Genomic DNA, 13,986 nt, shown 5'->3' on the forward strand with positions numbered 1-13,986 from the left:
AAACTCCCCATTCTGTATCAATCCCAGGCTGCTTACCCAACAATTTTAATCAAACACCCTCCAAAGGAAGGCAAAGTTTTCTGAAGACACGAGAGGGAGCCATGCAATCCCTGCAGGAAGAACTGCACGAGGATCAGGTGGTACCAGCACCCAGCCACAGCATGAGATGTGGGGTCAGCACAAGGGAAGGTGAGAATAAAGGGGATGCAAAGGGGTATTTTCTGTGTATCATGGAATGGTTTGGGTTGGAAGGGAAGGGACTTCTAAAAGTCACCCAGTTCATGAGCAGGGAGAGCTTCAAATACATCAGGTTGAAATCTTGCCTGTTTCCAGGGATGGATCCACCACCTCTCTGGGAAATCTGTGCCAGTGTCTCATCACTCTCACTGTAAAAATTTTCTTCTTTATATCTAATTTAGGTCAACCCTCTTTTAGTTTGCAACCATCACTCCTTGTCCTACTGCAACAGGCCCTCCTAAAAGGTTTGGCCCTGTACATTCAACCCTGATTATTTCACTCACAATGGTCTTTAAGGTTCTTATTTGGCACAACACTAGAATAATTAATTTTAAAATTAAACTTCAGAAGGTTTCACTGAACTGTTTTTCAATTTCAGTCTGCAGTCAGGAAAATCACCAGCTGACCCTAAACTACCTTTAGTAAACAATTTTATAAAGACATTTCCATTGATCCCAATGCCATCCAAGGCATTGGATTGACACATAGAAAACAGAGCTAATATTTTATTTTTATGCAGTTACTCAATCTGGATAAATTAAATACTTTTGAAAGTAAGCAACATGTTGAGAAAAGGAAGCTGACCCTAGTCTGAAGCACAATTAGATGCTTAATTTGGTGTTAGGAACTGGTAGGCATTGCTGTTTGAGGAAGTGGAAACTGACTGGGGATATGGTCATACTGGGCTAGGAGATGTTCCTGCAGGAGCTCAGAGTTCCAAACCTAATTAATGAACATACCCATGAATTTCATGTGGAAAGAAAACTACATGAAAAAATCACGTAAGACTTGAATCAGAGACCTGGAATTCCTGTCCAAACTACAGCCCACAATAGACCACAAACCCTTCAAAACATCATTTCCAAAGAACAAAGTGGATGTCAAGAGGCAGACACTGACTCTAAATTACAACACTTTATTGCAGCATTGGCAAAGGTCAGATTTCTGAAGCTGGTGAAGATCGGGCGGCATTTCTGTATGAAATGTTACAATTTTACAAGTCTCTCTTCCTACATGCAGAAACCAAAACCAGTGGTAAAAAGGATTTTAAAAGAGCTAGAAAAAAGAATTAGTAGTTACATACAGATGGGCTCTTGAACTCAATGAACTACCTCTACCTGAAAGCAAACGAAACCCTATGCTAATAAATAACAGATTGTCAGAAACAGACCAAGAAACCTCATTTCTACTTAGAAAAAAATAAAAATTCTACTTGTTTCCAGACTTAAATCTTTTTTTTTTTAACTTTTTGTTTGTTTCAATAGACACAGAGGCTTATCAACCCATGAAGATCAACAAAATATTTGGATCCACTCCTTGACATCCTCCTGTTATGCTGACTGGCACGTTTTGGTTTTCAATGATACATACAATGGGCTCAACTATATCCCTGTCCTTAGGCTGGTGTCAGGCTGTTCCAAGCAGTACGAGTCAACACCCCGTGTTCATCAACTTCACTTGCTATTTTAAACCTTAACAGACATTTTTACCTCCTTGGCTCTTCAGTTTTTCACCCCTCCCCACCCCCTTTCTGGCACATCTGGCAGCAAAAGGCTCTTCCTTAAGCAAGAACATTCTGGCTGAGGAGTGTTTGAGAAGTTATCCTACTCGGCAGGGTTTTCTTCTGCATTTTGCTGTTTGCTCTATGCGTTTCTAGCGCAGATTTGCAGCCCCCCAAGAACATCCTTCCAACACCAAGCGCTCGAGTCGGAGACAACGTAACTTGTGGCGAGTTCAGAGCTTTATTTCCCTGCAGGCTGAGCTGCCCAAGGCCTTTCCCCTTCCAGTGCCAGCGGCCGAACTCCCAGCTGCTCCCGGCTCTCGCCGAGCTGCTCGCGGGTCAAGTTCCCCATCTCGCTCGTTTGCTTCTGCTCCTGGGAGAAGAATTAACCCTCAAGGCGGTTCCCATAACAAAAAGCTTTTTTTGGGGGGGGTGGGGGGGGAGAGGGGAGGCTGCTCTTCGTGCCCCACGGCCCCAGCCTGTCCCAGGTTTCGGTTCTGAACGCTCTAGGCTGACATGCTGAGATGTGTCCACTGCTCTCGTTTAATCGCTGGAGGACTCCACAACACCAGAGATACAGGACCTAATGAAATGACACTGGCGGCTGGATCAGCGTCTCCTGAGGGAAGAGCACAGAGAGGAATCACATCAGCCTGATCTGAGGGGCCCCAAGAGCAGCTGCCACTCATTCTGATACTTTTTTACCCTCAAAGTCACATATTGCTCTTTTCTGCACAACCATTTCACCAGACAAAAGCAGGGGGATAATCTGCATGTGACAGATGAGGAATGCAATGATTGACTCTCACAATTAATAGACAAATATCATGGACACAGGTTAAGAAAAGTTTTATAGATTTATAGTTATGTTGTGCCCCCTCACATGGTTACCAAGGGTCACCTGGCTTGTCACTGTGGTGACACCTGACCTCCAATCAGGGTTTGAGGAAGAGATCTCCAGCACTGGACAGCGAAGAAGGGGTTGATGGACAAAACTTTGGGAGGGGCTAAAGGGTTAAAAATGGAAAACCTCCATTGTAAGGGGGCTGAGCACATGGCAGGGAAAATCTTTTGCTCCTTTTTTTCTCTCTTCAGTCTTCTGTTGTATTTTTGATAAGGTTTATTAAACCTTCCTGAACTATGAAAAGTGAGGAGCTGTTTCTCACATGCACCTTATCATCGCAGATGAGATGTTGAACTACTGAAGCACAGCTGTGAATTTGCTGAAAAAACAAGTTATTGTAAATAGTTTTCATCTTTCTGTGCAGTTTCTTAATGCTTAGAAGTTCTGCAGAAATGTTACAAAGGGCTTTCTAGAGGCAAATAATTGGTTAGAACCTTTCTTAGAGTCAATTGGTGCATTTAAATCTTCCACCATCTCTTGTTCATGAAACACATCCCAAAACGTGACCAAAAGTCACATTTCATTTTCTTAAGAACAGACAAATACAAGAATGACATTGAAGAATGACACCAGTTTGTAGGCAGGGGATTCAACAAGACCAGGGCAATGCAGCAGTAAGGCCACCCCAGTGTCACTCACTTCAGCACAATGCAGTTATTCCATCTGGGCTCCTTTTTAGCTGATTTTAGGTTGCAAATTAAAATTAATAATAGACATCAAAATAAAACTTCAACATTTACAATTCCAAGAAAGGTCCAGGGCTACACACCCAGAATTTTTACCATGTAACCACAACAATTCATGTTTCTTTACATCAGTGCATAATCTTCCAGTGTTTGTTGAACAGTCATTTGATCTAAACCTAGTTTTTACTGAAGATCTTGCAAGAAAAATGTTTATCTGGACATAGCAACTTCTGCACCTCTCGTACCAGATGAAGCTTTCACACAAATTCTGTATTTGCATGCATTGCTTTGTTCTACTATCCAGTATTTGTTTCTATAAAAATGCTGTGTGTTTTTGCCAGGAAGTCCTGAGCTGATGCATCATTAGAACAGCACTGCTTCTATTATTTGGTTTTAACCACCTGTTAGTGTTACATAACATAATATTCCAATTCTTTGTGGCACACCCAACATCAGAACACTGGCTATGTGCTTTCAGTAGAAGAAAACTTTAATTTTTATTTATTTAGTAGACTGACATCTCACTTGCAGAAGGTCACAACTGAGGGCAGACATCACTGAATTGCAGGATCATGCTTTTAACTCTCCATCTCCTCTTAAAATTTATTAAATTTTATTAATTAAAAAATAACTCTATTGCTGATGGGGAGGGAAGGAAAAAGGCTGGGACTGGCTGCATGTCTCCAGCTTGGTCAAAATGACTCTCACCCAAACCAGCAGCTACCAGTGCACATCTGCTGGGGGCAGATCCCTGTGTCAGGGGATCACAGCAACCTGCTGCTGCCAAAAATAGCAGTAGGAGTTTCTCCCAAACCAGGTATTTCACATTTGTGTCCAACCTAGTAAACTTGATCCAAACTTGTATTTGGCAAGGCCAAACTCAGTACACAGATGTAATTAAAACCATCTTGAGCTCCATGTGTAAAAGGAATCAATCCGTGGCAGTCTCCTCCCACTCTCCCTTCCTGCCACTGCCACATTGTTAATTTGTATGAAATTCACAGTCAGCTTCTGACACCACTGCTGAGCATTAGCACTGCCTGCTGTGACAGGGAAACACCCAGAACCTCTGCCACCAACCACGGCTGGGGCAGAAAGCTGGAAGCCATGAAAACACACAAACATCACACCACAGGCTATGGAATAATCCCAAAGCCACGGCATGGGTGAAGCTGGGAGAGCTCAGTCAGCAGGACAACTTTACAGCTTAAACTGAGGAGTGCCCAGGAGAATATCAATAATCAACTCCTTTCTGCACATTGCTGACATCACAAGATCACAAAAATCTCTTTATTTCTTGACACGTGAGACCTCTGAAGCTGGATTTCACACTGATCCCTAATCCCCTCATGTCCTCCAATCCACAACACTCTGCATTTCTGCAGTGCTGCATTTCTGCACAAATCTCACAAACTCCCAGCTCCAAACACCTCCTCTCCCAGTTCTCTCCCTGCTTTGCTTTTCTCAGCTAATCTCAGCTTCCATGCTCTTTGTTCTCTCTCTCCCCTAATCACCCAAAGCCACAAACAAGAAACAGAAAACACCAAGGTGCCCATTAAAAACCAATCACATCTGACTTATCCCATTCCATACTGTGAACATCAAAATTCAAATAAACCACACAAGCTGGACTCCCCTAAGTAAGAGAATCTTAACTTCTGGGAGTTATTTTATATTCTTATCTATCCCTCAAAAATAAAATGCTCTGACAAAGTGAAATCAAGGTCAGTGTGCACAGTGGGTTGGGCATTTTTTGGGGATTGGTAGCTGATTTCCAGAGGGCCATAAAGCTGCAGGGATTTTTGGTAGGTAGTTGTTATTATTTATATTGAAAGAACCTTTTCAAACATAGGAGTCTTTCTAACCGAGCATGGCTTATAAATACAATTTTGCCTTCTAATCTCTCTGAAATGAACTGTGATCAGGTGTCTCTCCAGCTTTGCTGTCTGGGTTAGACTCTCACCCTGCCTGCAGAGCTCAACAAGCACCATCCTGCCCAGGCAGGCCCCTGAGGCTTTTCTATTCTATTCTCATTTGCTCAGCCCCAGTGCAGTCCACCAGAAGGATTTGGAGCCCCCCTCCCATATTCCTCCCTTTGCTTCCCTCCCATGCAACAGCTGAAAATTTGGGGTTTGGAATTTCTTAGCTGTGTTTGAAAGGCTCATCTCAGTAAGAAGAAAATTCAAAGCTTCATAAAGCAGAATTGTCAATGCATCAACTTCATGACAGGTGATGTATGAATTGTGTTGGTCCAGCAGCTGAAACAGGAAATCAGGTTAAATTCACATTTCTCCTTATTATCTGAACTCTGATTTTTCAGCATTAATGCAATATTCTTTATGATGAGAATATTTAGCTAATAAAATCCCAGCATCCTGTTATTACTGTTATGCTTCATTTTTCTTTATTAAATGGATTAAAGAGAAATAAGAGTCAGATGTAAACAGGAGACCTGAGATCACCATTTAACTTGAATATGATTTGGTTTGCCACCATGTACCTGCATCCCATGGGGAACTTTGGACACAGGCAGGCCCCTATACTATACTTTTAAAGCAGGAACAAATTTTGAGGCTACTTCTTTTAATAAGGAGAGGTTTAACAAGATAAAATCCTTGGTAAGGCCCTGCTTCTCAACAGAAAAATTACAGGGAGAAATTTGATTTTCTTGGTAATCAATGTTTTTAAAATTATTTTATATAATGTGGTTATTTTCATTTCACTGTTAAAACCAAGCCATTTAATGGATCTCAATCCTCTTAAACAAAGGAAAACTACTTTATGTTTGTAGAAGCTGCTCCTAATGGTACCAGTCAATTTTTATGATAATCCCATCACCAAAAAAAATTACTTTAGTAAATTTTGTGTTTCTTGAAGGTAGTAGTTTTGTAGCCTGAGAGCCAAAGGCCTCTCTCACCACACAAGTGCTACAGAACCAGAGGCAAGAGAGAAAATTGTTTTCTTCCCAGTGCTGCTGAAGCAAATCAAGGAGCACTACTTTTAATGGAGTCACAGTAAATTATCTTTAAGGCCAGTCAGCCTTAAATGTACAAGTCCCAGAAAGAATCTCCTCCTTACAGGACCAGCAGTCTCAAAACCTGAGGCAATACAAGCAGGCAATTCCAAACAAACAGAAACAAACTCCTATTTTTGATCCAGCATTTTGCACATGCTAAATAATAATAAATCTGACAAAGCTTGCAAATCTCACTGCATTTACTTTAGTACAGAACAAGGACATGAACAGAGGAGAAATGAAGTAAAAACTGCAGAAGATTTCTCTTTTTTAAAAAACATATAGAGGGCTAATTGCTTAGTGAGATCCAGTTGTTCAAGGCCAAAAACATGAAAGAACCCAATGCTCCCTTCATTAATTTCTGAAATGAACTGCTACAATACATAGATTTGGATTTAACTTCCTAGAAGGTGTTTGAAACACAGTGCTTAGGGCATGCTCAACAACACAAAAGCAAAGGTAAGAACAACAAATCAATTTTCCTACTCTCAGCACTCCCTGAAATGCCATAAAGGCCTCATTCCTACCCCAGCTATCAGAACCTGTCACATTGTACATTACAGTGGAATCAGCCAGGAGATTTATTTGCTTAGATTACCCCTAACTCAAGGATTTTAAAATAATAAGTTGTATACCTTAAAGAAAGCAGCAAACTATTATTGCCAGTAAGATTGAGTTATTTTGCAAGAAAAATAACATTTCAGTTGTGTTCATGTACAAAGAAGCAGCAACAACACAACACAGTGTCCTCATGGAAATGACAACATCTGTGTTACACCATTGGTTCCACCAGGCAGGAATGTGAAACCCTCTCTACACAGATATTAAATTTACAGCTCCTATCTGCTCAGTGAGACCCTCCAGTACCCTCAGAAATCACAGGGTAACTTTTTAACAAAGCTTGAGGGGGGTCTGGGCAGAGACTGTAGTGCAACTGTAAAGTCAGAGGACAATTTTCAATATATCCTAAAAATCAGAGGCTCTAAGAATGCAGGCAACAGACAACCTGTGCCAGTGGGAAGCCATTGATGGACCCACAGCCTCCAAGAAATAAATGGACTCAGGAAAAGTCCTCGTTCCTTACTGCAGGCTGAGATGGCTCAACTGATGCATGACTGCCAGGCAGAGCACTGCAGTACAAACAATTAAAATATACCTGCTCAACAAATAAAATATACCTGCTCAACAAATAAAATATACCTGCTCAAACAAACTTCCTGGTCTCTGTTCCAAGCAGCTTATGGATTAAAAGGAACAATTAAGAGGAAATTCCATAATAGAAAACTACATCAGACCTGCAGGTGCATGGCACTTGAATAAGCAAACACTGCTCCAACTGTTTGCTGGATAACATCTGACCTACTTGAGTCAAGTCCTAAATTATATTTTCCCTACAACATCACAATATAAAAAGTTTTCTAAAGAAAATAATTTAAAAGAAATCTACAGATATCAAATCTACTGGTCTGGCTGTTGTATTTAAAGAAGAACTGCAGCATGCAGCTCATGCCTGAAAGAGCAGAATGCTGCAGCTGTTAATGAAACACCTGCAAATATTGTGGCAATTCAGTGTACCTGAACACTTTGTATTCCTACAACAGCATTAGGTCACAGTGATATGAAAAAGCTAAATGGAAAGCACTGCTCATTTTATTGAGTTTCATCTGGTTCATTTAAAAAAAAACAGTTCTTTTAAACTGCAATCTTTTTCAATTTTTTTTGTACAAGCAGTGTCTGTATGAGGTCCCAATGGAGGGAGTGATCATCAGGACATTATCAAATGATCATAAATATGTACCATGAAGAAGTTGAAAATGCTACTGGAACACAGAAATAGTACATTACATTAACTTATTTGCAGTTTACAAAGACAGACCCATTAGGAAGTAAACTGTCCCTTCAAAGCTGCTGCTCCTATCAATCCACCTTCAAAATGAACTTGCAAAGAAAAGAGAAACTTGAAAGCAAGTCTGCATTTCACCGAAGCTCTGTCCATTCAAATGTGTGCTGCAGGGCTAATTTAATGTTTATTTGCCAGCTTACTCTGAGTGAGAAAAGACACACACTAAAGCCTCAGAACAACTATTAAGCAATGGGGAATGACTCTTTTCATGTTAATGCTGGTTTTGGCAAGCTCTTGAAGATAACAGATTAATAGCCATAAATTGTCTTCCCCACCTTTACTATATTTACTTTCCATTCAGGGCATCAAATACAGAGGAATAGCTGTCAAATTCACCCCACAGAAAGAGCATGAGAATTTCTGCAGACACTAAAAAATAACCAATCCTCTCCCCCCCTCTCATGGAGAAAGCAGACATGCATCTTTTGCCCTACAAATAGAGGCTCACATTCTAGCGGTCATTTCACAACTGGAAAATAATCTTTTGGCTTCCAAACTGTGACAGAGGTACAGGACACTGTGCTAGAAACACAAAACACTGCTTGGCATTTTAAGAGAATGCTTTAGAATGGAAACGACTGTCCAAGCACTCACTACAGAGATCATTATCTCTTTCAATTATGAAGATAATTACTTGCCTAGAACCAGAATTACCACATTTAAAGAAGATTGTCCTACCTCCCACCAGTTTTAAAGATTAGATCTGCATTAGGTGCTCCCTTCGGATGCTGGTAACGAGGCCGCCGCTCACGATTAGTATTTGCTGGAGCTGGACGCTGTGCCAGAGACTGCAACATTTCTGGGATTTCAGGCAGAAGAAAAGGAAAGAGAAGAAAGTTCAATACATTTTCTATGGATCATTTTTACATAGGAATTTACACATGCACATCTCACTGCCGTTTACACTTTGCTGTAGAGTTAACGCTCAAATTATTCCCCATAAGTTAATTACAAAAAGTTACAAACTGCATGCACAGCTTTGATAAACCCAAGCTACCCCACAATATGAACTTGCACTTCCAGATGTTCCTGCAGAAGGAACTGCCAGCAGTGGTTTTCATCACAGATGCTCGAGAAAAGACCTGCAACCTTTTCTTTCTAAACACATCAGGCACCACTTTCCTCACCAGGGATTGGGAACAAAGGCTCACAGAGGCACGAGTGGCCTCCACATTAAACCTCCCTGGAATAGTAACAACTGGACAATGCTGCTGCCAATTAAAGACTCAGCAAGAAACCTGTCCTAAAATTAGGCATTGCCAGTCAGGTATTTAAGCCTAAGCTTGGCATAATTGGATCATTTTCCAGGGAAGACAGGCACCTGAAGAAGGTGACTCAGCTGACCTACATTGCACCAGCTGTCCCACGGATGGAGTTTTTCACTTTATCATCAGTGGGAATAAAAAAAAAAAGTGCAGAAGTGCAGCTCACACTACTCAGTTTAGGCCTGGACAGCCAACTTATGGGCATTTGAAACCAGGATGGTATTGTATTTTGACATTTGGTAAAACTTAATTTCTAAAACTTTATTTCATTTTTTAATGATAAAAAAAAGTTTCTTTACTGGGTAAAGTTAATGCTTATTAAGTAGCCAATATAATTACAGATACATCATAGGAGGTAACCTCTGCCAATCTGTTAATACATCTAATGGAAAGTATTCCTACAGTCCACCTGAGCAGGGATCTACATTACTCAGCAAACAGATGGGATAAATGAAGGGGAAAAGTGGAATAAGCTGTTAAACAGATTATGTTTGAAAGTCTGCTCTGTCTGGCTCTCTAGTCTCTGGTAATCTCATTGGAGACACACACCCATCACCTGCTGCACACTCACTGCTCTCAGTGGGGCCAAACCAGAGACTCTAATGAGGTTCCCTCACCATTTACAGAATGCAGGTGAAATGTTCAGTGAAGTTATCCCCCCAGTCCTGGAGAAATTGGGAAACTGTGACTGATGCAGTATCTGTGCCAACAGTCAACGAGCCCTGGATGCATGTTCTGTACACTGAATTCAGCACCTGGCAAAGGCAGCCACTGAGCACTGACAGCCCATGGTGGTAAACGTGGAACATCACCTTCCACACAGCCCAGAGAGCTCTGGGGGCACTGAGGAGACTCAGGAGGAAAAGCAATGAGGGCACCCTGCCAGGCAGGGGGGAGCAGCAAGCACTGAATGAACAAGCACAGGCACATCTGCCTCTTCTGTCTGCCACACAGCAGGGGAAAGGAAATACGGGACTGGGAAGTTCAGAACTGGAGAATGTAACAGAAGGCAGAGATGGCAGGGGAGTACAGGGTGTTTTCCAAGCTGAAGGCACATCACCAAAGCTCCTTGGTTCTTTAGTGAAGAAAAAAAATAATCTGTACAGAAAAGTACCAGCTTAAACCAGAGAACCACCCAAATTCCTAATAGTTCCTTAAATTAAAAAATCTTTGTAATATACTAAGCCTTGCTGAAACATTAAATCTTTATCTGACACTACTTTGAAGTACATTGGTGAATTTCCATCTATTAGCTACCCTGTGCAGATGAAAAGAACAACAAGTACATGTGCAAACAATGGGACAGCCCTGAGGCATCCTTCCAGAAATTGAGAATTCTTTCTCACTCAGTAACTTCAAAGCTTGAAACAGAAATTTAAACCCAACACTTTCATTCAATGAGTAGCTACCAACTTGTCACAGACAGGATGATTCTTCAAAAGGAACAATCAACTGCACTAAATCTAAATAAAATATTGTTCCAAAGGTGAATGTAATTTGGTCTGTTTAATTTAGCCTGATTAAAAGGTCCTTCTTAGTTTGGTTTTACTCTGTATTTTACCCAGGTTAAGATGCATCAACAGCTGTTTTAAAAAGGGATATCAATTACGGAAAAATCTTTTGCTTTTGTGTTGACTTCCTTCCTGTATTGTTTTATACACAGCAGCTAAATAAAAATCTATGAGAAAATTTTAAAAAAGCCTATTTCAGATATCAATTTATCAGTTTTCTGATTTTGTCCAACAGAAATAAATCAATGTGATCCTTTTTTGGCTATAAAGCACAATTGCTCACAATAAAGTCCTAGATTAAACAGGTTCATTTTAGATATCAACAAAGTCATACAACAGTATAAAACCCAAATGCCTTGACCAGTAGAAATATTAGAAGTATCTAATGAGGAAAAACCCAGAACAAGTCTGAGAAGCACTAAAATGTCTAGTTCTAGAGTCTCTCTCCACCTTTTTAACAAGTGGGCTTTATAAGAGCAGTGTCTCAGGAAAGTTTCTGCTAATTACCATGTTTAACACTAGGAATATCTTGTGTTACCGCTTCAGAGCTCTGCAGACACTCACTTTGGAAGATACTCCTTTCTACAATTACAAGTTTAATTCTGGTACTATAGAAGATCTGCAAGAAGTACTGGATTGCACAGTGTTTTAAAATTAAAACTGCTTTAATTTCCCACTTCTTGATGAACAATGACCTTTCACTAAATGCCTTAAATGAGATTTCCTGCTAATTAACTACTTACACTGTGATTACCACCAGACTACAACACCTTTACAAAAAGAAGCAGAGCAAAAACTTCTGAGATGTTCAATGGAAACAGTAACATAAGACATCAGCTTCATGGGTCTGGCTTTGTTTACTCTCTGAGTAAGCCGAGGGAAGCTGAATCTGAATAAAAGCACAACCCAAAACAAACCACCCAACAACTGAACACATGAGGTGCACCTGTTTGGGGACTGTATGATCTGCTGGATTAACTGTTTGCTTCCATCTGCCCAGCTTCCAAAGGGCCTGACTTGCACGTCTTCAAAGCACAAATTAATCATGTAATCTGCACAAAACTCTCACTTTGTTAATACAGGCTTACACTCCAGATTTGAGGACTCCTAGAACCTTTACAATACAAAGCTGAGGTGATATTTTAGATTTCTCTGGTGAAGGTTACCTCAGGACTTGCAAGACTAAGGAGCCTAAATATTAGTAATATCTAGAACACCTATTAATAGTTTATAAGCAGAGCTTAAATTGCACAGCGTTCATCTTGGATCCAACTCAGCTGCCTTGCAGTAAACATCACATTGATTTTGTATTACCTTAATTTTAAAGAACAAGCTCAGTTCTTCCCCTTTCCCAGAATAAATGAAAATGCTGAAATTTGAGACCCACTTGAAAATTCTTATTCATGGAACAGCTACAAAAACTTCTTCAAGTATAAAGACCAGGGAGGAAACAAGAAATGACTAAAACCAAAATACAGGTTTCCCATAAGGACTGCAAATCAATATTCAGAACTTCAGCTCCCAGTCATCACAAATAATGCTTTCTGCAGATGCACAGAGGCTCTCCTGAGAATAAAAACTAAATCTTTGGTGATTTTCTTACCCTGGTAGTCCTCTTGTTCCTGCCGTTCATTGATATCCAAAGTGAGCTTTTTCATCCTCATTCTCTCCTCCTGTTCTGCTTGCTGCTGGTTCCAATGGTTTGCAGCAAGTTGGGAAGACATTGGTACATTTAGGATCTTAAACTGCAAATGAAAAGAAGTTTTTAAGTACCCATCAGAGAAAAAAACCCAACCAATAGAAAACAAGCCAAAATACAGAAATGGTATGGTTATTTCTAGGTTATTTCAATGAGGTACTTTCTACACAAGTTCCTCCTGTGAAGTGAGTTGTTGGTTTGTTTTGAACCTCTATTTCATATAAAGGAACATGAGAAAATGCAAGCCCTGCTAAAGACAGAGAACACACAAAAAAGGCCAAGTTCAAAACCTATTACACACAGTGTTCATGTGAACAAAACTGACTGTCTTTCCCTAGGAAGGCACAGCCATGTGCTTTATTTCTTGTTCTCATACCAGCTGCTTTGCCCAGAGGGAACTGCCCTGGTCTTGAGGTAAAAGCACCACAGCTGGTTCAGAAAGCTGCATCTCCCTCTTTGGGTCTCTTCCTTCCAAAGAGATGAAGCCCCCTGAGCTGAGTATCTACCACTACCCCTTGTGATAACAGAGGAAAAACATTTCAGATATTCCCTGGAATTTCCTGGCCAGTACTTTTCTTTTTAACAGTAATTCTGGCTCCCCACTGCTTAGCCTAGAGACAGCCACGGTGTCAGACTGATCTCTTCCTCCTCCCCCATACCCAAATGTGCCCACCACACATTCTGATTTAAACCCATTATCTGATTTGCCATAAGGCACACCAGGTAAGCTTGCACTCCCACAGAAGTTCCTCTCTCTGGAAATCCAGCTGATATTTTCAGGAAGGTGTAGGGAAGGTGATTTCTTTTTCCCCAGACTCAGAAAATCCATTTTGTAACTTCTACATATCTATTTTTTTTACAATTGTTCCAGAACAGAGAAATAATTCTTAATCTTAACCACAAGTGAAACAACAGTTCTAAGAAAATCCTTAATGCTAAAGTTTGCAAACATATAGAAGAATCTCTCTTCCTCCTTCAACTTCACATCCATTAGAAATAAGTATTTCTATGCCATAAGAAGGGTAATGCACTGAAGGATAATCACTCTCAATATTCCATGAACTACTCTGAATCCTGCTCCTTGTTACTCATCATGGGAGATCTACTTCCAAAGAAACAGAAGTAAATTCCTAAGTGTTCTTTTCTGTTACACTGTCAAAAGCTGCAGAGAGATATAAATTATCAAAACCTCTGCTGAGAAGGTTTAGAGTAAAAGCAAAATCCTCACCACCTGGAGTTAGCATTTAATGCAATAATCACTAAA

The 13,986-nt window shown here is 40.4% G+C and overlaps 1 protein-coding gene across 1 annotated transcript in view; it reads right to left on the reverse strand.

Moving 5' to 3' along the window:
- Window positions 1–1,133: 1,133 nt before the first annotated feature.
- The window catches only part of UPF2 (UPF2 regulator of nonsense mediated mRNA decay), a 53,815-nt gene continuing 40,962 nt past the window's right edge, over window positions 1,134–13,986 (reverse strand). The window contains exons 20-22 of the mRNA XM_036401014.2: window positions 12,627–12,768; window positions 8,926–9,046; window positions 1,134–2,357 (exon numbers count right to left, since the gene is read on the reverse strand). Of these exons, the coding sequence (XP_036256907.1) occupies window positions 2,348–2,357; window positions 8,926–9,046; window positions 12,627–12,768 (273 nt within the window). The 3' untranslated portion in view covers window positions 1,134–2,347. The remainder of the gene's footprint in view (window positions 2,358–8,925; window positions 9,047–12,626; window positions 12,769–13,986) is intronic.

Source organism: Molothrus ater, chromosome 5 (genome assembly GCF_012460135.2).
Source record: "Molothrus ater isolate BHLD 08-10-18 breed brown headed cowbird chromosome 5, BPBGC_Mater_1.1, whole genome shotgun sequence".
NCBI lineage: Eukaryota > Metazoa > Chordata > Aves > Passeriformes > Icteridae > Molothrus > Molothrus ater.